At 42.6% G+C, this 27,817-nt stretch overlaps 2 protein-coding genes across 6 annotated transcripts in view; both read right to left on the reverse strand.

Annotated features, from left to right (window-relative positions):
- ptrh1 (peptidyl-tRNA hydrolase 1 homolog) overlaps nt 1–20,006 on the reverse strand; it is a 177,349-nt gene extending 157,343 nt beyond the window's left edge. The window contains exons 1-6 of one of the 4 annotated variants that reach the window (XM_049579617.1): nt 19,820–20,006; nt 19,318–19,443; nt 16,973–17,192; nt 15,707–15,806; nt 14,088–14,133; nt 10,771–13,588 (exon numbers count right to left, since the gene is read on the reverse strand). In XM_049579617.1, coding sequence (XP_049435574.1) covers nt 13,310–13,588; nt 14,088–14,133; nt 15,707–15,806; nt 16,973–17,192; nt 19,318–19,425 — 753 coding nt within the window. In that variant the 5' untranslated portion in view covers nt 19,426–19,443; nt 19,820–20,006 and the 3' untranslated portion in view covers nt 10,771–13,309. Of the gene's footprint in view, nt 1–10,770; nt 13,589–14,087; nt 14,134–15,706; nt 15,807–16,972; nt 17,193–19,317 lie in introns of those variants that run through there. The other 3 variants (XM_049579619.1, XR_007449582.1, XM_049579616.1) reach the window with 3 other exon arrangements.
- A 1,060-nt stretch (nt 20,007–21,066) lies between these two features.
- LOC125890791 (natterin-3-like) lies at nt 21,067–27,316 on the reverse strand. 2 transcript variants are annotated; one of them, XM_049579604.1, is made up of 3 exons: nt 27,292–27,316; nt 25,336–25,450; nt 21,067–22,172 (listed from the first exon to the last, which is right to left on the reverse strand). In XM_049579604.1, the coding sequence occupies exons 2-3, from the start codon at nt 25,448–25,450 to the stop codon at nt 21,082–21,084; spliced, it is 1,206 nt and encodes a 401-aa protein (XP_049435561.1). In that variant the 5' UTR covers nt 27,292–27,316; the 3' UTR covers nt 21,067–21,081. The 2 variants fall into 2 exon arrangements, with proteins under 2 accessions (XP_049435561.1, XP_049435560.1); XM_049579603.1 differs by having other exon boundaries at nt 25,336–25,504; nt 27,292–27,301.
- Between the last annotated feature and the right edge of the window lie 501 nt (nt 27,317–27,817).

Genomic DNA, 27,817 nt, shown 5'->3' on the forward strand with positions numbered 1-27,817 from the left:
TGGTCAAAATTGGGTAAAAATTCAGCCATGAATACTCCAAACAGTCGCATCTGTAAGCTCGCTCCAGCGGTAACTTCCTGCAACAACTAAAATGAGAGATTTCAGAGGTAGACTTTCACTCTCTGAGTGAGTGTTTTGACTTGCCACAACAAACATGTCCGAATTTTTACCCGATTTTGACCAACTAGATCTGGATGAGCCATTTGAATTTGATGAGCGCCCGTATTTATTTGAACACAGAGTACACGGACGCAGAGCTCATTGAAACTGAAGAGCGGACGAGGAGAGAGAGGGAGCAGCAACAGGCAGAGGAACATGTCTGAATCCAGCTAAAGGTAAACACAGACGTTCATTTCTCCTTTCCGTTATGTTGTCAGATAATTATACTAACAATCCGAGCCTATCTGTGTGAAAAAAATACACTTTTAGTTTACGTATTTTGACGTTGTTTGACGCTGTCTGAGTGCCCTATTATTTAATATAGCATGTGCTCACGGGCTGCAGGCAGGTCAGCCCTAGCTTCATACTGGAGAAATGTCACATATTGAACATCCTATCACTCATTTAGACAAAAGTAGATCAGAAAATAGGGCCCACGTTGACAAAAACATTAGTTCCCCTTTAAAAGGTTTGCTTTCTCAGCTGATTCAAAATGATACATGGATGATATGATGAAAAGACAATTCTAAAAACTTGATTTTATTGGTTAATTCAATGACAAATGAAAGCAGTGGTGTCATGGTGCTTGGAGAAATGACTGTAATATTAATTCACTGAAAATGGCTTGGAGCACTCGTCTGAATGAGATGCATCAGAGGGGATTTAGGAGTGTGTATACTCAAAGTCAGCTGCAACATTAGTAAGTATACTCCTGCGTACACCCTCCATGACACCACTGAGTGAAACAAAACAAATACAAAAACAAGCCTGGTGAAGAGAGACACACCATCGGCTCAGTGATGAGGTGAACGAGGGGTCAAAGCCAATATCCTTTATTGATTTTCCTCATGAAATCAATACTGATCACAGAGCAGTCGATGCAGATGAAGCAGAGGAGACACAAAGGTGTTTGTGACAGCTGAGACGGGGACATGAAACACCAGACCCTTTCACACAGCCTGTTCAAGGCGGGAATTTCATGTTGTTCTTTATAAAATGGGGGGACAGAGTGGCAGCGGCCAACACATTCTCACTCCAACCTCGAAGAGAACACCCTGCTCCCAAGTGAACGTCCAGCGTTTGTTGGATCCATCTACCACCCCAGCGCCTTAAATTACGTTGTTACCAGCCAACACATCCTCACTGTGACCTCGTCATATATTGACATTTGGTCATGGACTTTCCACGTCCACATATGACGTCCAAGGTACCCTGGATGTGTTGGTTGTTGACGTTCTGGGACGCCGTGTCAACTTCAGCCTGTCACATGCATTGTAACTGCCCCAACCCACCACTGGTAGGTTTAAAAACACAGCTAGCAGCAGTTAGCAGCTAACTCACAGAAGAAGAACAGCCAAAAATGCCCACAACTTGGGGAAACAGTGAGGTCTGGGAGCTTCTTACCCTCCGAGCAGAGGACGAGAGCAGCCGCCATTTAATAGAGACGGTAAATGACCGTTGTCATGTGCCATGTTATGTCATTGTTATTGATTACTAAGTGCTGCTGACATGTATGTCATATATCACACTAGAGGCTGACGCTGTTGTTACATGTCACTCCCGTTGCTTTCAGGATGCGAGCGTGCTGTCTAAAGTCACACACATGATGCTGCTGTTGTTTGGTTCTGTGTAAAAATGCAAACGCGACGTAAAGAGGAGACTTGGTAGGGGCTCTGTAGCGCCATCTCTCTGTAAAACGGGGCTGCTGTGAAAAGTGTCACTAATATTAAATTTATTCATCAGTGCAGGCTGTATGTATGCCATGCGTCTTTGGTACATTAATGTGTGTTGCTACACAGTGTTCCTGTGTCTCCATCTCCAGCTCTTGGGGTTATTTTCTGCATAAACTGGAGACAGTTCTGAGAATATGAAAGGAAAATAAAGAGAGAACCCACAATACGTCTGGCTTTCAGGACTACAGTCACACCCGCTTAACAATACAGTTACAGCGGTGGTGCTCAGCCTGTTTCATGTCACATTAGGCCACAGACTCCTACTCGATAAGACTTTGCTTCAGGGACCTCCATCTAAAAAGATTTGTTTGTTTGAAACCAGAATTCTATAATTGTCAGCTCCTGCTGAGGAGACAAGCATGGACGAAGTGAAAGCCATGATTAGAATCGTCACTCTTAAGAGTCTCACTCACATCAGGCTCACTTCGACAGTGAAATTAGTAGTGAAAATAAAAGATTTCCCATTTTTGGGGTTCCCTGGAACTCCCTCAAGGCCTCCTGGAGGTCCCTGGACCCCTGCGTCACGCCACCTGTTCAGTCCTGTGTCGACCTGACATACCTGCATCTTGAAGTCCAGGGGTCGGTTGCATAAAGCACCCTAAGATTTTCCTTTAAATCCAAATTAAAGTTTCCTTTGAATACAATCAGTTGTACAAACGCCCTTAAATCTTCCTCTTAAGTGTTTCTCCTTATCTGGTTCTTATACTTAAGGAACTGCTTAAAGTTTGTTGCACAGAGGACCTTTGCAACCAAAGTAAGAAGAAAAACAAAGTGTCTCTGACTACATCTTACTGCAACATGGCTGAGTTTATGGCGATTAATGTGGAAAATGAAGGCATCCTGAGAAGAGTGTTTCGCGCCCAGGAGAACCCTAAGGACACCCCTGATGATGAGCTATGAATTTTGCACTATACATTTGACCGGAGGAAGTTGGGCATGAATTAGACTGCGTTCATGTGGAATCAGGCGGACGGAAAACACCCTCTGTACGGTGCAGGATAAAGAGACACAGTCTGGTCAGATGATAAAACAAAACACGCATGGTGATATGTTTGGATTGTGATGGTGATGCTCTATTTTTTATTATAGAGAACGTACAAATTGAAATATTGAAATGATTGTATCTGTGCTAATCCAGCATGTGAATCTTTTTTTTTTTTTTTTGTTACTTGCACTCCTCACAAGTCGCTCTGTATAAAACCATCAGCTTAAAGACAAATGTAAACAGTTAGACAAGGGGTTAAAGGATAAATTACCTAGCAGGCTTTGCCTTCAGGGCGATGGTGGACCCTTCCTTCCCCTCTCATCAGACATGTCAGTGGATTCCCTCTGCCCTGCTCTGCTCTGTACGGTGAGTTAACATTTCCGTTGCTGGGAACATCTTTGCACGTTGGATGCTCATTTGCCTCTTAAAGGGCCCCGCTGCTGCCTTTTCATGGCCCTGTAAGAATAATTTAGTGCGGGAGGCCCAAGATCACTGGAGATTATGGCTATGAAAGGGGAAAAGGACGCGTTATTAATGCTTGCTCATCGGAAAGAGACGAATGAGAAAAGGATCCCCAACGGGCCTGGATTCACTGTAACACACGGCTCTGCCATGGGAAACTACGGCGGCTTCAGTCTGCTCTGATAAAAAAAAACAAACAAAAAAAAAAACCCAGAAGCCTCATGAAAAAAGAAAGTGCAGAGATACTGAGCGACACTACAGGTCCCTACTGGAACATTCCAGTAATACACCAAGAGATAAAATACATTAAGGTCACCACAGACTGCCGTTCAGTCCCTGCAGACATATTACAGGAACATCATGAGCGTTACCTTCAGACTGATGGGAGAAAATAACATAAGGGACAATAAGGTCAATATTACTTAAAAAAATATTATAATTTATAGATATGTTACGATACAAAATATTAAAGGACAACTGCACCAAATTACAACCTTATTTCCTCTGTATGTAAAGGTGACAATTATAGGACAATATATACACTACAAATAAACACAAATGGGCACAACATGCAGTAATAACATAATAACAGAAATACACTGAGATCACAATATACTTTTAAAGACACTAAAGCTATTTATTATTGCACCTCCATGAAGTTGAGAGACTTTGAAAACTTAAAAAAGGTAAAAACCAAAGCAGTAAATCCTGAGATTTTTTAGTTCTTTTTGTTGAATAAAGCTCCAAAAATTCTGGATCCTATATTCTGATGGTACATCTACATGGCATCTTCTTTTATCATTCTTCATTGGAAATCTGACCTTTAGTTCAAATGCGGGAAATTCATAATTTACACTTGAATGCCCCACTGTCAGTTCACAACACGGCCATACGCAACCTGTTGTGGTGGTATGATACCTGTGGTGTCAGGTTGAGACAGTTCTGGTAGAGCTCGGTCTCAATCCGAAGTCGCCGCAATCCGGGCAGTGACATGCAGCGTCAGAAACCAACGCAGAAAGGCGTCCTTTAAGGTCAGCATGATACGCGGCTGATTTGCGTTATGGTTTAACAGTGCCCAGCGGCGTCAGGGGGAAACGCTTCAGGACGAGGACAAAAGTTAAGGCAGCAAAAGTCCGAGTGGGGCAGGCAGGAGAGGAGGTGGAGAGGTCCAACAAACACTGACTTTCACCCGAGAGAGTGGTGTTCATGTCCCATGAGATTGTAAAGCCAAACCTTGTTCTTTTCCTAAACCCAACCACGTGTTTTTGTTGTTGAAGGAAAAAAACGTCAATTCAGTGTTGTACGGACGTGGTGCTTTTATTTTGAAAGAGACTGTATGCAAACTGTACATTTCCTGTGAAAACAGAAGTGTATTTTGAAAACAGACAATGCATGTAACAGGCTGAAGTTGACACGGCGTCCCAGAACGTCAACAACCAACACACCCAGGGTACCTTGGACGTCATATGTGGACGTGGAAAGTCCATGACCAAACGTGGACATGTGACGAGGTCGGAGTGAGAATGTGTTGGTAACAACGTAATTTAAGGAGCAGGGGTGGTGGATGGATCCAACAAACACCGGACTTTCACTCGGGAGCACGGTGTTCTCTTCCTGCACGTCAACTGGGCTGGACAGCCACAAAAAGGGTCCACAGGCTGAAATCACTGCATAAAAAACAAAATCTATTTATTTAGAATATCTGCGCACAAAAAGAAAGGTGCTCAAAGAGCACAACATAATGAAAAGTAATTTAAAACAGCACCATGAGCTTTTGTTGACGTCCTTGCGTTGGTTGCGGCGTTGCGAAACGTTAAGAGCAGACCAAAAGAGATACCTAGAGCATAATACAAGTGGTGACTAAAAAAGTTTTGAGTCTCAAGGAAACAAAACAAGATACAGATTTTTCAGTGCTTTTATTTTTCAACATAATCCCCCTCAAGGGCAACACAGTGGCTCCAGCGGTGCTGATGCGCCTTCATCCCAGTGGACAAGAACTCATCAGGTTGGGACTCAAAGACCCATCTCCAACACTCTCCCTGCTACGCTTGAATCCTTGTACCCAGCGTTAAACTGTGGCACATGAAGGGGCATTGTCATGTAAAGTTTTGAGCATATCTTGGTGGACTTCAGATGGTGACATTCCTTTGAGATGAAGATATTTGATCACAGCGCGATGCTCCCTCATTATTATAAACTAATGAATTCAAGAATCTGCAGAAATAAAACACAAAGAGTTCAAAACATGAGCATGTTTATGATAATGAGGAAATAGATTATAAAAGATATCATTTGGCTTGCCTAGCTACTCATTTTCTGGGGTTAGGCTCAAAACTATTCAGTTAGCCCTCGTATGTAGACGAGAAATCCGCGATATGTGAGACATATGGCATATGGCCAAGGACATAGCATTCCCTTAAACATTGGGAGGTGTGGGTGTCCTCTGCAAGAACATTTTAAGCATCAAACACTTCATTTTTCTGCATATTTGTGATTTTTTTTAAATGCACCAGTTTATGATGTAAATTTCCTTGATTTTGTCAAAATAAACCTCTGCTCCTTCCATGGCAGGGGAGGGGGTCCTGCTCCTTGTGTCCTCCCTAAATTTCTATACCTTTGCATATGGCTACTCCCTGTATGGGTTCAAAATAATTTAAACAAATGACATGTTATGCCCGTCGGACACCAAAGGACTTTTCAAGCGATTTCACTGTCGCATACAAATTTCCAATGTCAAAATAAAATCCTGAAAGTTTAACCTCAGCTGGTGTCTGCAGAGAGGCTACACTCAAATCTCCTCACACGCGGGATCAAAGCCTCTCCTGCTGCCCTGGACGCTGACGCCTCTGACACCACATTGTGACAACATGCCTCTGCTGCAGGTTGGTGGCGCATCAGGTTGCCAAGGTAACATGGCTGGTAACTGTGGTCAGGAACTGGCCTCAGGAGGCTTCTGCTGCATGCAACCAGTGACATGAATGACAGTTCAGCCATGATAGTGTGAAGTGGTTTAACAGAGAAGGGTCATTCAGACAGGACAAGGTCCCTCTGACGCGTCACTACCAGACCAGAAAGTGCACGTTAGAGCTCACTTTCTTCACCAGCAAGAACACTGTCAAACAAAGAATATGAGCTATAGAGGACAATTTGTAATGAACAAAATTTAACGGCAGCTGAGAGCGGAGTAGGAACTGGACCAACAGAAATTTTGGCTTGATGATGGCGCTAGATGAAACATCTCAGGGGATCAATGTTCTTACAATTCTTATTCTCAGTACAATGAATGTTTGTGCCAAATTTCATGCCAACCCATCCATTCGTGTGACTTTTCAGCTTGTCCTCTTTCTGAAGTCGACAAATACGGCTGCTTTGTTAGTGATCTTGGCATCAGATGCCGACACCAAAAGCCTCCTCTCGCAGCAGTATGATGTGTTGCTGGGTGATGTCACTTTGTAACATGGCCAGACTGAATCTTTTGTGGCGCTACGATATAACCCGTCGTTGTATACTGGCGCTTGGTCAGTGACTCTGGTGACAGACAGCATGGTATGCATCCAGGTGCCATTATTGTTTAACGGCGTCCAGCGGCGTCAAGGGAAATGTGGCGGGACAACAACGGAAGTCAAGGGGGTGGAAGTCTGAGTAGGACAGGTGAAAGGTGTGGTGGATGGGTCCAACAACCAGCAACTTTCACCCGGAAGGCTGGTGTTCACTCCTCCTATGATTGTAAAGCCAAACCCTGTTCTTTTTTCCTAAATCCAACCACACGTATGTGCTGGTTAAACGTAACCACGTGTGTTTGTTGTTGAAGGAAAAAATGACATGCCATCCCAGAATGTCAACAGCAGAGCAGGAGGATATGTGATGAGCTGGGATGAGAGCGAGTTGGATATTAAGATAAAATCACAAATGTCCACTTCATGATGGTGTTGGTGCATCGTCTGGGGACCATGACTATCTAAATTTGCTGTCAATACATCAAGTACATGTTGAGACAGTTCATTGCAGTGCAAGTGAAACCAAAGTATTTAGAATATATCTTCTGGGGAATGTGAATCTTAGATGAAAATTTAATGGCAATTCATTTTTTGTTTGGAAAAATGTTTTTTGAACTCTGTTTTTAGCCTCACCGTAGCCTGTAGCTCTGACTGCGTCTCTGTGCACCGCGCTCATGTGTGCGCTTGCGCAATACCGTGAGACATGGGCACCACGTTCATGTGTGTTCACGTGCTTTCGCTGGTCTCACGCGCAAGCGCACACGTGAGCGCAGTGCACAGAGAGGCAGTCAGAGCTACAGGCTACAATGAGGCTAAAAACAGAGTTCAAATGACGTTTTTCCAAACAACTGTTTATGTTGTGGCTTCAGGACACTTGGATCACTACGGACGAGCAGTATGGAGATATTTTGTGGTTTCAATTATGTGTTTTTGGACATTTGAATCTGGGGCGCCGTCAGCCTCCATTAGGTGGAGTTGTGTTGCTACCTCCTCTCCCCTTGGATCTCTGCAAGTGTTGTGAGGACTCTAAAACTTCACCAGAGCCTCCCTCGGCATATGGGTGAGTAGATAATGGCTGAATTTACATTTTTGGGTGCACTATCCCTTTAAGACTGTACATCTGTACTTGATCCGTTCGGGGACTTGAACCAGCAGCGCTCCAGTTCCTAAGCCAGGTCCCCATGGACTGAGCTCTTGCTGCTCATGATCATAAAAGTCAGGAAGATTCAGTCAGTGAGGATCATGAATGTCTGAAATCTCACGTCAGTCCACCCAGCACATGTTGAGATATTTCTGTCTCGACCAAAGAACTGGACCGACTGATATGGTTGGAGCAGTTCAGCTAAAATATATTGATTAAAGGTTTAAGAGTGCACATGTGTGTACATACACACTCTTGTTAATTAGCCTCCTCAGTATCAGTGGAGTCACTGGGCTTGTTTTGTGTTTCTGCAGAGTTAGCACATCTGTGGGAAGACCCCCCACCGGGCCAACGTTAGCCCAGCTACGTCGGCCGTGGAGCACTGGGGGAAGGTTGGAGGTCCCATTCCTGAATAAATTTAGGGTCTCTCTTCTAAAGACCCAGGTGTCCGGCCCCACTGCTGACCTCTGACCCCTGCAGAAGAAAAGTTATTGAAGCCGCTGGTGAAGCCTCCTAAAGCTGGGAAAGTGGCCTGATGGAGGCGAAGGGTGGCTCAACGGGGTCACAGCAGAGAAAGACGGGGGGCTTTAGGAGGGTGAGGGTTGTTCAGTGTGTGTGTGGTGGAGGGGTGTCATGGAGTGAAGAAGTTTCCTTTGAGCACCCCCCCTCCTCCTCCTCATGTCCACAAGTGTGTCCCTGCAGCTATTGTGACTCTGAGCTACAGCAGGACAGAAGGCCTCAAACAAACCGGGTCTAAACAATGTTTGGCCCCTTTTGTTTCTCGCCTGCCTTTCTTCTTCAGCCCTCCATCGCAATCTACTGGCCTCCTTTGTATTGATTTCCCTCATTCAGCAGCTCGTCGGCCTCTTTCCGCTGTTTTATATGCTCTTTTCTGGCTTTTTTTGTCCGCCACCTCCCCCGCCGGACCCCTCCCTCCTCCGGCATTCTCTGCAGTGTGAGAACGCACTGCGCCTCTTGACTGGATGCAACTCATTAAAGACACCTAATTGATGAAGAGTGTAATTAGTGTGACAATCGGAAAGGGGAAATCAATATGTTTTTAGCCAAAAGAGCCACATCAGGCAGGACAAGATGGAAGAGAGCAGAATGTGAGAGGAACCGTATGTTGTGGTGACGGCAGCGTGAGGAGGCTCGCTGTCACTTCTACGTACAAAAGAGGAGAAATTGAGCCTTGAGAAAAGAGCTTTTTGTTTTCTTCCAGTTCAGTTCTTAACTCTCGACTTGTTACAACTGCAGCACTTGGGAGTCCATTAACTTAAAATGCCTCCACACAAAAACACAAACTAGACAGGATGCTGATGTTTGGGTCATTTTCTTTTATGTTGGTACCAAATAAAACATTTACAGTCCTTACATTCAGGAGGAGCATCTTATACAGTACAAACAGTTTTCATGTCTAAGGATCCAGTTTTGACTGCAGCTGCACTCGCTGCAACAGTATCAGGCCACAACATGAGGTACTGAAACTGCAGCTTGCTAGAGACAGGTTTTCTAAAGTAGGGAATGAACTCAGCAAAGATCCATTTTGGATCGAAATATCAGATTTTTTTAAATAAGAAATTGAACACAGTTAAAGGATAACTTCGGTATTTTTCAACCTGGGCCCTATTTCCCCATGTGTATGTGTGCGTATGATTCATAGGTACAACTCGTTCTAAAATTGTTCAGTATTGAGGGAGGCGGATGCAGCCAGGAGCCGCGAAACGAGCTAAAATGGTAACGAGGGCAAATGCGTCCCGTATAAGTTTGCGCATTAAAAGTGCTTTTTTTTGCCACTGACCGGTTCAGATCGCCAGTGCTATCTCTGTAAATAGCATACTAAGCGTTTCCCTTACCTCTGGGCTGTGACGTCACGAGTTTTGCTCCACTGTGTCTGTAGCTCTCTCTACTCGTGGGACAGCCGTTTTCTTGAGGAAGAGGTGTTTCGGGATTGGATGTCTTCTCTTCTTCGGCTGGCAGTAGTCATCTTGGGAGAAGTGAGCACTGCAGACCCGATGGTCTGCAAGGCGCAGTGTCTGGACAGGAGTGTTAGCATCCATTTGTAGCACAACTAGCCACAACTTCAGCATCTCGCCGTCCGACAAAGGCAGCCCATGAAAGCTGTACGGGGTGCTGCGCGACATCCTGTTCTTGCAATTCGGATAAGCACAAACACGAAGCATTGTTTTCAGTCGATGCAGTAAAACTCTCAGCTGTACTCCGGGACAACCAGCGCCACTCTGAGCGGCGCTCTGCATGGCTCCTCTGTTTTCTTCCGGCAACAAGCAAAGCTCTCGCGAGATGACGTCACACAGTTTCACAGAGGTGAAGGGTAAGGGAAACATTTAGTATGCTATTTACAGAGATAGCACTGACGATATGAACCGGCCAGTGGTGAAAAAAAGCACTTTTAATGCGCAAACTTATACAGGATGCATTTGCCCCCGTTACTGTTTTAGCTCGTTTCGCGGCTCCTGGCTGCATCCGCCTCCCTCAATACTGAACCAATTTTAGAACGAGTTGTACCTATGAATCATACGCACACATACACATGGGGAAATAGGGCCCAGGTTGAAAAATACCGAAGTTATCCTCTAACTGTGTTCAATTTCTTATTTAAAAAAATCTGATATTTCGATCCAAAATGGATCTTTGCTGAGTTCATTCTCTACTTTAGAAAACCTGTCTGTAGCAAGCTGCAGTTTCAGTACCTCATGTTGTGGCCTGATACTGTTGCAGCGAGTGCAGCTGCAGTCAAAACTGGATCCTTAGACATAAAAACTGTTTGTACTGTATAAGATGCTCCTCCATCAGAGTATATGGGAAAATAAGTAACACAGTATGTCTTACGCACAGATTTGTTTGCAAAGGTCCAGTGTGTAGGATTTAAGAGGGATATATTGGTAGAAATTGTATATAATCAGTATGTTTTCTTCAGTGTATCATCACCTGGAAATATGAATCATTGTGTTTTACCTCAGACTGAGAGGTATCTACATACTTCAGAATGGGAGCCTAGGGACATTTGTCTTTCGTTATGTAATGGAAATGAGCAGGAATATCCAGACCATGTGACGGTGTTGCCATAGCACGTGTGTTACATGTAACAGAGACGGACCAGAAACACAGAGACCAGGTTACCGGTGTGTAGTACTGTGATGTAGATTCGTAATGCGGTCAGTCATGGCTCAGGCGACTACACCAAAGAAACTTTGTTCGGAGTCGTTCCTGTCATCGAAAAATAAGCACCGGATATTTTGTGTTGTACTACGGACAACAATTCAGGGAAACAGCAATTCCAGTGTAGGGGGGTGTAAGGCAAAGCTAATCAGCCACTGGTCGAGGAAGTACACAGATTTGGATCCAATCACATCACTGCCGCTGGGAGCCAGCGCTATTTCTATTACAACTTTCCTGTGGGAATGTCCACAGACGACAGAGTCAGCCAGCGTGCTGACGTCATCGGCGTCTGTGTAAGAGACTACCTCGTCTACAGAGTCCATCATATTTCTACAGTAGGCCAGAACAGACAAACCAAAGACTTTAAATACTGCCATTCAAGTTTTTGCATTGGCCACTGTAATTAGCAGCTCCTCTGTCACGAACAGTGTAGGAGAAACACTGATTTGTTTCATGAAACAGTTTTATTCAGTGTTTTTATTCTGTTTGCTTTGGAGAGAAGAAACCTCTGTGGATAATTCAGCTCCTGGTTAAAACCTCCTGAACAATGAACAGTGACGGAATTCTAACCGGGAGAAGTTTCAGCTGGGTGCAGCAATTCCCACTGACAGACACCACGGATTCAACAGTCTCAATTCAGCCTCGTCACATATTGATGTTCGGTCACTGACCACGTCCACATATGACGTCCAAGGTACCCTGGGTGTGTTGGTTGTTGATGTTCTGGGACGCCGTGTCAACTTCAGCCTGTTACATGCATTGTCTGTTTTTGAAAATACACTTCTGTTTTCACAGGAAATGTACAGTTTGCATACAGTCTCTTTCAAAATAAAAGCACTACGTTGGTACAACACTGCAAATTGACCTTTTTTTTTTCTTTCAACACACACTGTGTTGGGTTTAGGAAAAAAGAACAGGATTTGGCTTTACTATCACACGGGAAGGGTACACTGAAAGTCAGTGGCTGTTGAACCCATTCACCACCCCTCCCATCTGCCCTGGTCGGACTTTCATCTGTTAGACACAGATGCAAAAAGCCGTCCTTCCATTACTGTTTGATGGTGGAAGTCACTGACCAAGCACTTGATTCTGGTGACTTTGGAGCAAGACTGTGTTAATTAAATCCTCTGAATCCTACACACTGCTCCTTCAAGCTGCATGTTCAAATACATAAATACATGCAGACCTCTTTATTGTAACCAAGTGGCGACCTCTGGGGCTGAAGAATGAAGCCAACGCAGAAGTGCCAAAAGCTGCAGTCTTTTGAATGGCCACTTGAGGCTGGCTCCAAAACACAGTAAATCCCTACGGACCCCCATGTTGAAATGTCCACTGTTACAGAAATAAACATGTTTACAGCCTGGTTCAAAAAACAGTTTTGTCTCGCACAAATATGATCAATTTGGCTTCAACAAACCAAGATGGTGAAGTCTGAAACTTGAAACCAAACCCCACGCTATTACCATTATTTTCAGTCTATGATTGTAACCCTACTTTAAAATTTTTCTAGTTTTTGTTTTGTAGACTCCTGACACTTTCAGATGTATCATGAATTTGCAGAAAAAGCTGCATCAGTCACGCTCCTCTGCATACCTCCACAAAGGGCGCAGTGCTCTTAATCTGTAATTTTAATCCAAATAAATGCATTGAGATGTTTAATCTGCGTCTGTGTGCTTCACAACACACACAGTGACAGACAACCATGGGATTACTGTAACATCCATGTACAGAATTCAATCAGAAAATCACAAAATGTTTCATCTTGCAATGTTAAATGTCCTGAACAGACTCTAGGCTCCACACCAACAACACATCACTACTTGTTCTGCCTGAGGCTGAGCGCTGCACCACATTTTACTTTGCAGTGTTTCGACCAACAATCAGACAAATATGAGTGAAAACAACCTCCTCTGTGGGAAAACTCAATGCAGAGAATTAGCTGCAGCTCTGTTTTTAGAGAAGTTCGTGGCATTCATTCATTTTCAACTTTCTGTATGTTGCACAGTTTCAAGGAGAATCAAGACAGTCGTTTGGAGTCATTCTCGTGCTCTGCAGGAACATTAATCTCCTTTAACTCACACCAGAGAATAAACAGCCTCGGTAAAGATCTCTCTGTGCAGGTTTATGCTTTTAATTCAGAGACTTTTGAGTTTCAGCTCTGAGCAGCAGCGGAGCTCTCAGCTGGAGAGGCCGAGCGCTCCATCTCCTTCCTCTGCTGTGCTGCCCGCCTGCCCCCTGCTGGTGAGGAGGGGGGCTGGGAGTCCTGTTGGGAGTGTTGCTTGGAGAGCTGGTGGAGGAGGAGGTCCACACTCTGGACCAGAACAGAGTCCAGAACCTTCTTCTCCTCAGAGGAGAACCGGCCCAGAACGTGCTGCTCCACAGAGGATTTCCCCATCGGCCGGCCGATCCCGACCCGAAGTCTGGGCATCACCTGAGGACAATAACTGTCTTTGGTCTATTTGTCTTTTAACAATTTTAAATGTTACAACAGCAACATTTCAGCAAAAATCACAGCTTAAGTTTCTTTAGAAAGTTTTGCCAAATCTGTATTCTGTATTTGTAGCCCCCTTTGTTCTATGTATATTTATATTTCTTTCAAACTGTATTCTATTGTGGTTGTGTATTACATTTTCCTATGTACGTATACACATATAAAAGTTATTTGATACTATACTGAGCATGTTGTAAAAAAAATTTTTCAAGGTAAGTTTAGATCTATTTAATCTTACCACTATGGAAATAAGTGTTTAAAGTAACTGTGACACAGTGAGCTCAAACATGCCTGAGCTGTCACCATCAGTTACATCAGCAGATTGACATTTCTTACATAAAAACACAAATAAAAAAATTAAAGACAAACTTCAAATAGTCTAATATACTCCAACAATTCAAAGCTGCAGTGTTACGAACAGTTGTGCTGTGTCACTTACATCCGCCTGAAGACAGTCCACACAAGAGCGGACTCCATTATGACCTCTGTGAACAAGAACAATTTGGGGTTGAAATTATTTTTGCATTCTTACAGTGTGAAAACAAAGGTGGACTTTCCATAAAATATTATGTTAAGCATCCCATCATTTCCTTATTTTTCTAATCCTGTTGTTAATATAATCTGCATATAAATCCTTGAGTTATGGCCAAGGTCACAGTGACCTTTGACCGTTAAATTCTAATCACTTCATCCTTGAGTTCAAATGGACGTTTGTGCCAAGTCTGAGGGATCAAGCTATCTCGTTTACAAGAATGGACAGGTGAAAACTCATAGCGACTTTGACCTTTGACCACCAAAATCTAATCAGTTCATCAAAGAGTCTAAAGGCCCTGACACACCAAGCTGATGGTCAGGCGTCGGCCAATGTTTGGCCGTCGGTAAGCGCCTGTCGCCCTAGTTAGCGACAGCAGGTTGACCTCTTCAGCAGAAACATTTTGTTTTTTCATGTTTTACTGGTGCACAGTAAATATGCGTTGCTCTTTCAACACTGGATTGTTTTGATATATTCTAAACGGCTAACGTGCGTCAAGATGATTTTCTGGTTTCTTTGTTTGAATGACGAATACTGACTCCCGGTGTCTGTTGGTGTGGAGTTACTTCCTGTCACGCAGGTGCAGACTGACGTGCCTGTTGGTGGTCAGCTGTAGTCTTTGCGGCATGTTCCTGCACAAGTTTTTGGCCGAGACACAGACAATGTGAGACGACACAATGATCAGCTTTCATTGCTGCTAGTTGGGCCTTAAGTGGATGTTTGTGACACATTTGAGGGATTTAGATATTGCATTAACAAGAACGAGAAGGACGCAGGGTCACAGTGACCTTTGATCACCAAATTGTAATCAGTTCATGGTTCATGGCTAATCAGTCCAAGTAAACATTTGTACCAAATTTGAAGGAATTCCCTTGAGGTGTTCTTGAGATATCGCATTCATGAGAATGAGACGGACCATGTCACAGTGACCTTGACCTTTGGCCATCAAAATTTAATCAGTTCATCCTTGAGTTTAAGTGGACATTTGTGCCACATTTGAGGGCTTGAGATATTGCATTCACAAGAACAAGGAGGACGCAGGTCACAGTGACCTTTGACCACCAAAGTCTAATCAGTTCATGGTTGAGTCCAAGAAACATTTGTGCCAAAATTGAAGGAATTCCCTTAAGAGGTTCTTGAGATATCACATTCATGAGAATGAGACGGACCAGATCAAAGTGACCTTCACCTTTGACCTATGACAAAATTCACTCACTTCATCCTTGAGTTCAGGTGGACGTTTGTGCAAAATTTATCAAAATTCTCTCAAGGCCTTTTTGAGATATTGCATTCACAAGAATGGGACAGGAAACCCCCAAACATCTGGCCAAGGGTGTCACCAGAGCAGAGCCATAAAAATATATTTGGGTTATTATTTCTTAGAGGGAACGAGACGCACCAGCTTACAGAGTGGTAAATAAAAAAAGTTATTTATCTTTAGATTAACATTTACTTCTTCTCCAGACCCTCAAACTGCTGTATCAGAGCCAACCTGACATCTGGAGAACATGCTGAATGACACCAACCTGGCACTTCCTCCATGTTTGAGGGCGATTTTCCCCAGAGGTTTGTCCAGGTCGTCGTGGACCAGCAGGACGTCTTCAGGCTTGATGCCATATTTACCAGCTGGAGGAGGACAAACACTTTGGATCAAACATTCAATGGCGAATCAGTTTCATTCCTTAACTAGAGAAAATATCTAAATATTAACTGTCCAGGAATTTGTTTTGTTCTTACTTTTATACAGAGCCTGACTATCAAAATTTTCCTTAATTCAAAGAAGTTTCTCAAACAGCCAAAGCCAACTATTTTCTTTTAGTGACCAACAGCCACAAAAAGATACCACAAAACAAGTCCTTAGCGATCCAGTGTGTCGGATTGAGAGGGATATATTAGCAGACATGGAATAAAACATAGTAAGTAAGTTTTGTCTAGTGTAAATAAAACTCATTATGTTCTCCTTAACTTAAAGTGATCTGTTTATATCCACATAGGGAGTGGGCCCTCGTTTATGGAGGTCGCCATCTTGCACCGCCATGTTTCTACAGTAGCCCAGAAGGGACAAACCACACACTGGCTCTAGACGGGGCCATTCGTGTTTTCACATCCGTCACCATAGTTAGCAGCCCCTCCACTATGAGGGTTAACGTGAAACTTCTTGATCCAGTGTTGCTACTGGTTTAAATCACCTGGTCTGTTTGTGTTTTCAGAGGAAGAGACTTCTGTGGATAATTCAGCTCCCGGTAAAAACCTCTAAAACGCCTGGATCTTAAGTTGTCAGAGAAAAAAGGTGAGCACAGATTAGCAGCCCATGTCCGATGATCCAAACAGCATCGCAGAAACACCAGTTTGTAACATAAAAACTGCTTTACTCAGTGTTTTTACCGGTTTAAATCACAGCATTCGATTGTTTTGGAGAGGAGGAGACCTTTGCAGATATTGACTGTCTGGATCCGAAAGTGGTTGAGTACAGATTAAGTTACTAGAGAAAATAGGTGAGCAGACATTATCAGGTGCTGGGCTAGCAGCATGTTCATTAAAAACAAACAACAGCTCTCGAGAAAGAAACAGAGAGAGAATGAAAATCAGATTTGTTTATAGGCCACTTGTAACAAAACCAATTAGTGACAGAGCTGCAGAGGACATGAAGAGAACAATCAGAGTTCAGGATCTGAAAGCAGAGCTTGTTTTCTGAGCACACCTCGGTTTATAAAGACAAACAAATAAACACACAAACATTTTTACATATTACATAACACTAACTGACACACGCAGAGAGGCGGTGACCTCACCTGCTTTGGCCACTGACACCCCGTTGATGTTCATCAGCAGCCTGGGACGGAGCAGCACCACATGTGTTTGCTGTACCTCTGACACGATGACCTCACCGGACACGTGCTTGTCGCCGCGCCAACGGTCAGCCACGCCGAGCCGGGCGGCAAGTGCACCAAGCACCGCCATGCCGATGCTGTGTCTGGTACCCTCCATCCCCGGGTTACCCAGCCCCACCACCTGACAAACACACACACATACACATAAATACAAACAGCTGCAACACTGCAAACCACCTGTTGTGTAGTGAAACAGCTTTTTCATGTTAGTTTATGTTTTGATTTGACATGGACAAAAAATAAGAATAGATGTAGAGAGAAGATCTTCAGACATACATTAAAGCATTGTCTTAGATTCAGACTATCACATATTAGAGAAAATGGTTGGTGATATTCCCTGTGCCCACTTAGGGACTGTTTGTTATTTATGAAGTGGGGCGGGTGGTGCAAAAAGGACGGAGGCATGTCAAATAATTCTTTAAGGGACTTCTGTTTTGTTTTGTTTTTTTTAAATTTTGGCTTAGGAGAGAGGCAAATCAATTTCTTTGGCTGTTATTTTTAATCTATTTTGTCACTAATTCTTAAAGAAAAAATGTGTGCGCAACGAACACTTCCGTCAGGGAAAAAAATAAGAATAAAAATAAAAATAAAAACCAAAAAACAATCACAAAATCTGAGGTTAAAAAAGTGATGTTTCATCACTTTATCCTACATGTCTTATTTAAAACTTGGCCAAGAATAAACCGTTTGCACGAACTCACCAGCATGCACAATAAAAGTGAAAAACTGTGGCTTTAAAAAATAAATAAATAAATAAAAAAAAATCTAATAACTAAAATATGGAGGAGGAAGGGTCATGCATTTTTGCCAGTAGCTCAGGGAGGCTTTAAAAATGATAACAAAAACTGTAAAAACAGATATTATCATTACATTTTCAAATTGTCTTTGGGCAAACCATGTGTGATAAAGAAATACAAAACATTTTTGGCCCAAAATAAACCGTCACCAGTCACTTAAGGAGGCTAAAGAAAAAATATTTGTAGTTTTTGGGAGGGTAAAAAAACAAACAAACAAAAAAACACCCCAGCTCTGACAAATAAAGAACAATCTGTGGTGTACCCAGACTCTGACAGCTTTAAACACCAATATTCTCCTTCTCCTACGAAATGTTTATTCTGTTTTTATTTACAAATTTATCATCCTTGATTTTGATTTTAATTTCTTTTTATCTTCTCATTTAACCTTACATTTTAAGGTCTTTTCTTTCTGTAAAATACATGTATGGCACTTTGAAATTGCCTTAAGCATTTGAATGGTGCTATTTAAATACATCTACCTTTATATTTTTCTTATCATCAACAAATCTCATGAAGGAACCAAAACCCATCATGAATTTAATCTCTTTCTAATGTAAAGTCTTGTGTGTTTTCAAAGCCTGATATTATTCTCTTTGTGCCATAGAGCTCGTAAAGACACACTAAGGATTGACAAATGGGTTATTGCTTCTACAGTGTCGATTCTCCCCAAGAAAAAGCCAGAGAGGGTTTTGAGTCAGCTGAGGAGGCTGACATAAACACACAGAACACAAATATTCAGCCGCGGCCTTGCACTGATGGTACTGGTCCACTGGCAGCAGCAACAGCTCTGTTAACAGAAATACTATAGAGTGCATTGTATTAGAGTCTATGGCTGCTGACACACTGCTAACATTGTGTTCTGCCTCTACACACTGAGCTTTTATTTATTTTTTAACATGAGCAGGACTCAGTGAAAAGGCAAAGAGACGTTAACACAGTGAAGGTCACATGCAAAAGTACTAAAAACAGAAATGCCACATGAGTGTCCTCACAGTTATGGCTACACTCGTTGGTCAAACAGAGTGATCACTGGCAAAATGTCATTAAACCACTCAGTCAAACAAACCAAATTCCATTTTGAAATCTATCAATTTAAGGCAGACTTGCCTGGTAGTAACAGCATGGCTGAAGCAGCACAGCACGTTATTTAATTAATATTAAACACAGATCTCTGCACTTTATTTGAATGAAACTTATGCCGAATTATTAAGTGGCTTAGACTGATCCAGAAAGTGTATTCAAACTTTTATTATGGGATGCACACTTTGTGCAATAGCAAAACAGCATTATATTGTCAGATTTTTTAACGGGCTCTGGTGGGATTTATCAATCCTGCATGACAGACCGGTGATTATTCTTAATAAATCTATGGTAGTCAAAGTTATACCAATATCCATGTAGTTAAAGTGTAATAGACAAACTGTAGATGATGTGAGGTTAAACACTTACCAGCCTTCGTCGGCCTTCTGTGTGTATTTCTGCTTCAATGCCCATCGCTGGTGTGAAAGGCTCACTCAGCAAAACTCGGTTTATGACTCTTGTTAAAAGTCGTCGCATTGTGACAAAGTTCAACAGCTTCTTGAAAAAGAGTGACAGATAACGACAAAATCTACTTAAAACGGCGACTTCTTTCATTCGGCTCATAAAAAAGGCTTTTTGCTTTTGTCATTAAGTCAAATTTCAGAGGTTTTTATCCTGATGACAAAACATTTCCAATGAGAGTACACTGTATGTTCACTGTGTCATTTGACTAATTTTTCAATGAGCTTCGCTACATATGAAAATATAATTTAACAAGATGTATTTGTATTGGCCTTTAACATATTGGCAACGTTATATAAGAAACAACTCAGGTTTTTACGTCGTAATTCTGTCACAACTATGTGAAGGTAACTTTGACTTGTACTGTTAGCTTAGCTACTGTTAGCTTGCTAAGGTTAGCTTACTGTACCTTGGTGGCTAACTCACGACAGCTTAAACACACTTAGGAACAACGTCAACATACATTGATGGCACCGGCATGGCTGACACGTAACACCTGTCAGATTAAACACTTATTAAATGTATTAAATTATCCTCATGTGTCATGTATGGTTGCATTAGCTAGTGGTCCTGTCATGTCTCTCTGACACAGTCAATGAGTGTTACAAAGACAACACGACTGAACAGGCTCCTCCCTCTCTGTTGGGCTACAGCACCATCTAGTGTCGTGACCGGGAACTACACTTTATTTCATTCACTCAGCATTCAACAAAGCAAACTTGCGTGTCTTTGGGGTGAGCAAAGTCTTTGTACTCAAGTCCCAAATCAAGTCTGAAAAGTTCCCACTCAAGTCCCAAGTCCTTAACTCTGATTTTCGAGTCCAAAGGGACTGTTCGTTATTTATGAAGGGTGAGAGGTGGTGCGAAAAGGGAGAGGCATTTCAAATCAATTTCAAGCACTTGAGAGAGACTTAAGTTTTCTATTGTGGCTCAGGAGAGGGGCATATAAATCTATAGGTTGTGTTTCGTATTTATTTTATCGCAGATTTTTTAAAGGAAATACAATTTTCTTTAACAATCTCCAAAATTACATCATGTATCACAGCAAGAATAATTCTGTCAGTTTAAAATTTGGCCAAGAACAAACCGATTGCATGAACTAACCAGCATGCATGACAAGAGTGGGGAAAAAAAGTCACGTGAACTGACTTTTTATTTTTCTTCAACAACAGACACACGTGGTTATGTTTAGCCAACACATGCACATGGTTGGGTTTAGGAAAAAAGAACAGGGTTTGACTTTAGTGAACACCGGCCTCCCAGATGAAAGCCGGTGGTTGTTGGATCCATCCACCACCCTTTCCACCCGCCCTACTCAGACTTTCACCCCCTTAACTTCCCTTTTTGTCACACTGCATTTCCCTCTGACGCTGCAGGGCGCTGTTACACAATAACAGCGACTTGCTCTGTATCATGCCGACGTAAAAGGACAGCTTTTTCGTCGGTGTCTGACACCAGCAGGCACTGCCCAAAAACACTGCAGTCTTGTAACTGGACGAGTGGTAAGTGAAATAACTAATCTAAAAGTTTCAAGGGTCCAGTCGGTGACAGTAACTGCACTACAATATCTCAGTTAAAGAAAGACAAAAAAGGCCATGACATTTTTAATTGTATTTTATTTGGAAACATTTATTTTTTTGTCTTTTGAGCTGTGAGTCCAACAGACTGATCCTTATTCTTGAGTCGAGGGGCAGGGAACTGCGTCAGTCACCGGCTGACATCTCTCCACCACAGCGTTGATCTCACCGACACTCATGCCGTCGTAGATGCCCGTGATGTACGTCCAGTGGGTGTCTCCGTTGTGGTTGGTCCTGCTCAGCCTGCCAGTGAAGGGGATGTCCGCCGTCATCTTCCTGCCGTCCATCCTCACGGCGCAGGAGTGGTTGGGTGGGACCAGCAGCTCCACAGAGACAGAGTGGCTGATGGACTCCACCATGGTTGTTCCTTCTGAGAAGGTCACCGTATACTCCTTGGTGAAGTCCACCATCCCCGGGCCAAGGATGGGCACTTTGGCCTTCATGGTGGAGATGGAGCCGTTGCGGGTTTCTCTTCCGATGTCCCAGTGCTTCTCCACTGTACTGGTCTTCTCCAGTTTCACCGTCTTCTCCACACTTTTGCACTCCAGGTTGGTGACTTTGGCGAGCTGCAGGGCCTCCGGAGGATGGTGGAACAGCTCCATCTGGTCGATGGCGTACTCTACGTGAGAGATGTGCTGGCTGTAGCTGTCTCTGTTGATAGCGAGAACCTGGTAACTCTTGTACCAGTACTCATCACCCTCCCAGGGAAGGAAGAAGGCCTCGTGTTGGGTCACCACTTTGCCAAGACCGTACTTGTTTTTCCCCACATAGATGTCCCTGTTAGGGCAGGTTTTGATGGCGTAACTGGGGACTGACCCGTACGAATCTTCAACCCACTGAAGGAACTCAAAGTGGTCCACGTTGACCAGCACTTCAAACTTGGAGGATGCATACTCGCTGTCTGCATACGGGTACTGGCAGAAGTTCCCTTTGCTGGGAGTGTAGAAGCCGGCCTCACAGTTGACTTTGCACACGTAGTCAGTGCGTTCCGTGTAGCCGTTGAAGATGGCGACGGCGCCATTTGGGAGGGAGCCATTCCACGTGACCCATTTGAGGTTGGTGTGTTCACCAAACATGGGGAAGGAGTGTGAGGTCGTCTCAGTTTCTGGGATGTCTCTGATTTGAGGAGGTTGGCTGACTTCACGGGAAGGGACAACATCTTGCAGCGTGGGGTTAAGCCATGGTTCTGGAAAACAGAACAGGAGAGAGAACATTGACTCTGAACATTTAAAGAGTACAGGATCAAAACAATGTAAATCATTTCACAGAATCTCTCTTAATCAAGGGCAACATTATGTATGCACTTGCCTGCATACTTTGCATGTTAAAGTTCAGCCACTAGGGGGCAGACTAGGGCCAATCCTTACTAGAATATCCAACTCATTCTCATTCCAAAGTTGTCACGTATCACCGCTTTGCAGTTACCTATCACGTCTATATTTTATGCGCTAGGTATCCTTCTGGTGTCCCTGTGCTGGGACGCCACAAACAATGCCAAAATGTTAGCAAAAGCACATAGTTATGTCAGAAAACAGCAGTTCAACGGTTTTGCTCTACACTTATACAAGAAGCAAACACTGGGCTCCTGGGTGAAAGTCCAGGGTTTGCTGCACCTATCCACCGCCCCTCCTACCCACCCTATCAGGACCTACAAGCTCCTTATATTATGTCATTACAGGTAGTGCCATACTGCTGTGACAGGTGCCATCTGACGCCATCTGTCAGTGTATTAACTGCCACAACAGCTGCCGCCTGACACCGAAATCACTGACAAAGAGACAATATTTGACAACTTCAGAATGAGAGTTGGCTAGAGTATCACTAGAATATCTTCCTTGAGAAATAAAAAATTTTAAAAGCTGAAACTTCTCCTGGTTAGAATTCCTTCAGTGTTCATTGTTTAGGGTTTTTTAACCAGGAGGTGAATTATCCACAGAGGTCTCTTCCTCTCCAAAACAAATGGACCTGATGAGTTAAACCAGTAAAAACACTGAATAAACCTCTTAAAACTTTCTCTGACAGTTTAAGATCCAAACATTCAGGAGGTTTTAAGCAGAAACCAAATTGTCCACAGCGGTCTCTCCCTCAGACCAGAAGTCTCATTTATAAACGCTGCGTACGCAGATGAGACCTGAAAGAGGCGTACGCAACTTCCCATGCAAAAGTTGTGATCTTTAAAAACAGACTTAATGGGAGAAACTTTGACCCATGCTTACGAACTGTTTCGAGACGGGAAACTGGCGACACAGATGGTGAGGTGGGAGCCTGATTGTAGACATTGAGTCTCATTCATGAAAAGTGAGTAAATCTGTGTGTAGATTTGCACATAAAAGCCTATTCTACTAAAAACCTACTCCAGATTCAGGAACGCCGCGGGAAATTCAGATTTGATCGTGAACACGTGATCATGAATGCCAATCCATCGTAAAGTGACAGCGCGCTCCCGGTAATCAGCAATTAGCATAAATCCCCGCCCATGAATATCCAATGACCACCATATAAGGAGGTGTAGGTGCATCCAGTCGACCTGTCAGTCATGGCGCAAACAAAGAAAGAGAGAGAAAGAAAAAAGAATTTTTCCGAAGTGGAGATCGAAATAATTTTGGGTGAAGTGGACTTAAGAAAAAACATTTTATTTTCTTCAGTTAGTAGTGGTACGACAGGGACAGGCAAAGCGAAGGCCTGGAGGGAGGTAACAGATGCTGTTAATGTTGTCTCCGTGGTACAAAGAACCATGTCAGAAGTGAAGCGTAAATGGTTTGATATGAAACTGGAGGCAAAGAAACGCATAAGCACACACACAAAAATACAGCGGTCACCAAACAAACAGAAGATTCATTTGTGGGGTTTTGAATGAAGTGGGAACGGGAAACCAGAGATGTTTTGTGCGTAATGGATAAACTCTAAATCAGTGATGGCTGTCGGAATGTAGAGCTATTTAACATTTATTTTAACAAATGATACAGTTAACATATAGCCTACAGCAGTTTGTATGCGTTGTCTTCAAATTATTTGAATCTTAATAGCCTAAAGCTCTGTTTTATACAACGTAAATTAAACATTTTTCAAATCAGATTGATTCATTCAAATGATCAAAAAGCCACAACCCCCCCCCCCCAAAAAAAACAACGTGTTGTCTCAAATAATTCTTTCAGCTGGCACGTGCTCCTTCGTGGCCCCACCACCTGCTGCTCCTGCTGAACCCAGGCACCGAGGCCGAAGAGGCTGTGATCCGGCTGTCCTTACAGATATTTTTATTATCATCATTCAACATGTAGAAAGAATGTGTAATCTACTGAGTCGATTTACATAGATAATTCACAATCATGAACCTAATCTGGATCTTAAACCTGCTAATTGCCAACTAATGTAACTAAATGTGTTATATTTTTAATATTTTGTCATGTTTAGATTACGTGTTTCAAAGGCATCTGTGTATTGTGTACATAACAGAGCGCAATACGAATTAAAATTGTAATTTCCAATAGTGACAAGCAATATTTATGTGCTTTACTAAATGTACACAAGCACTACGAGTGGTCAGGAGCAGGAGTAGATTTTGTTAGTAGCTACGAAAAGATCGGAGCTACTAAAATATTGATGAATGTGGACATGCACGTAAATTTCCATCTGCAAACAGTTTACATACAAATTCCTTCTGTTCACGTTTCATGAATGAGACCCATTGTCAAATGTTTTTGGCGTCCATATGTACATTTTTAGTATGGATCCTATGTATTGTTTTATAAATGAGACTCCAGGTGATTTGAACTGATACAAAAAAACTTAATGAAGCAGTTTCATGTAAAATAATATGTTTTTTAACAACGCTGCTCATCGTGGAGGGGCTGCTAACTACGATGGCCAGCGCGAAAACGCAAATGCCCCATTCTAGGCTACTGTAGAAACGGTGCAACATGGAAATCTCCACTGACGAAGAGCTGCTCCCTACCTAGACATAAACAGCTCAGTTTACGGTAACGAAAAACAGATGATTCTACTACTACTTATATTCCATTTCTGTCAATATATCCTTCGTAAATCCTACACTCTGGACCTCTAATTGCTTCTTGTAAACGTGTAATGTGAATTTTCAAGGACACAACTGACAGATTGAGGGAATTCAAGATATGCAACATGTAAATAAAAGCAAGTATATCATAAACCCAGGTATTTTTGTCAGCCACAGACACAAGTTGGCTTGTAGGTTGTCTTTGTAAATATATCGTGTATAATTTAATTCATGCTAACTCTTATTCCATAAGACAGGACACTTTTGTGAAATGGTAGATAGTACGTTTTGGAAGGATCTAGACCAGATGAAACTGTAGTATTCTGATGTGACTCACTGCTGGGTTGCTGTTGTCCGTCCTGCAGCTGGGAGATGTAGAGCAGCGGGTCAGACTGCAGCGCCGGGCTGCAGAGCTGCAGCACTGCCAGGACAACAGAGACACACCACCTCATCTGGACACATGGGAGACAACACAACCGGCATGTCAGCACCACTGGGAATTCAGTCTGAAGCAAATAAAGCAAAACTCAGGAAATGTACCAAAGTATAAACGCTGGCTGAGGGTTGAATGTGGTCATGTCCTCCTTTGGAAGCTGATTGACTTTTTTATCAGCCAGTGACAATAAGGTGAAAACAAATAACAAAGGAGCCGAGTTGTATTGGAAAAACATAAAGTGCACGTCTTTTGAGCCATCGACCCTGGGTGTTTTTTCAGCAGCTTTTTTGCTGCCAGGCGTGGGTGTTTTAAGCCAGAACATTATCTTTTCTTAACCACAACCAAGTGGTGTTTGTGCCTAAACCTAACCACACTTTGACCACAGTGTTGTGAAACATAATGTTTCTATATATCTGCAAAATAATGTACATATGTGACATATGCAGGGTTTTCAGAAACGTACAATGCACTGGCAAGAGGGTTGACCAACTGCAGGGAATGTGTAGCTTTGGATAACGAGCTGTCGCAGAAATGGGCAACAGCAGGCTTTACAATTTTGGGCTGTCGGAACAATGATTGATCCTTTTGTTAAAAGAATAAGATCCTTTTTGTTTAACCAGAAACAGCCTTGAAATTGCTTTTGCCAAATGCACCAGACTCCATTAAATAAACAATAATTCTATCATCATAAAACACACCTCATTCAAAGTCAACAGAAACAAAATACAGCTAACAAAAGCCGTCTTGGTTCACCTTTCCACTGTTCCAACAGTCACAAACTCTGGTTTGGTTGGAATAAACCCTTAATTCACCACGTCAGATGTGAAAATATGCTGCCTCTACATACATTAAAATCACAGTTTTTTTTTAAATGAGGTCTGGTAGATTTGACGATAGCGATTTTGGGGCTGATTCTGGTTACACAAAAAGGGTCTCACTCTTTAACAGAAGGTCTATCTCTGTAGGGATCCTTTCCATAATGTTGGCAGGCACTTATATCAACAAAAATTAAAATTGTAAATTGATGGTGCACAAATGCCCCGAGTGGTTACATTGCAGCCTGTTTCGCTGCTGTCCAGGTTAAAAAAAACCTTTAAGTTTTTTATAGGTAGTCCTGATAAAAAACATATTTCTTAGATTTAATTAATGCATTATATGAAAAGCGTGCACTCTTGTGAAAATGTGATTTTGTTGTTGTGATGTGCCATATTTATTCACAGCAGAATTCTGTTGATGTTGCAGTTGCTCCTGGCTGTCTATAGAGGTCAATAAAATAAAAAAAAAAGACACAATACTCCTTTAAAGAGGTTTTTGTGATCATAGATGTAAAGAATATGATAACCTTTGACTGGATGGTTTTATTAGCACGTTGAAAACACTTTTTAAATGATAAATCGAGTTATAGTTCCAACAATCTACATTTACAGCTGAGACATAGCCTCTTATTTTGCATATATTTGGCCCCAGTTTCATCGGGAATATTGCTAAAATCAGGATGATCACAGTAATCAAAATGCAAAACATTAAAAGACATTAGTGGAAAGCAACACAGTTAAGATCATTTACAAGGTCTGTGTATTGAATAGATGTGTAATTAGGGTAGCATTATTATGAATTGGATGCCCCTTTATGTTTCATTTTTAAGTGAAACCTTAATGATTTTTTTCTAGTAACATTTTCTAGTAAGATAAATAAAATAAATAAATCAAAAGTAGCGCAAATGTCACAACAGGAAGTTTCGAGCTAATTTCAGATGGTTGACTCTGATCGTTAATCAGTTTCATACGCTGTAGAAAGAAATCAGACAGTGAAATGATGTGTTGTAAATTCATTCAGATATAGAGAAGCGGTTTTTACCTTGACAGGTTCCTCCTGCAGTGACGCTGCCTCCAGCATGTGCTGAGTTTTAAAACCTCCCTGCAGACTTATTGCCTGCAATAAACTGGAGAGGGACCTGCAGCAGCTTCTCGCCCGTTGACCCGGCGTTTACGCTCTCCTGCTGCTCAGTCTGATGGGTCAGTGTGAAGGCAGAGACGCAGAGCAGAAAATATCTAAAGGTTCTGACACTGAATATTCACAACTCACCAGTTAATACTTGTATAAGGGAGGCAGGGAGATTGGGTTTACTTGAGCAACATTTTATTTTACTCCAGTTACATGTCTTCTCACTGGGAGCTGACCAGTACAACGACTGTCCACTAGTGTTAATGACAGGTTCGGTGCCTTGCTCAAGGACACTGAAGGAACAGTGAGAAGGAGACAAGATTTCCTTGCATGCTGGATTCAAAACAGTGACCTTCATGACCTCATTCTTATAAGTGTCCCTAATTTATGACGTCATTAGACACCTACAGGGCGCGGCTTAACTGGAACTTTTAGATGT

Source organism: Epinephelus fuscoguttatus, linkage group LG6 (genome assembly GCF_011397635.1).
Source record: "Epinephelus fuscoguttatus linkage group LG6, E.fuscoguttatus.final_Chr_v1".
NCBI classification, from domain to species: Eukaryota; Metazoa; Chordata; class Actinopteri; order Perciformes; family Serranidae; genus Epinephelus; species Epinephelus fuscoguttatus.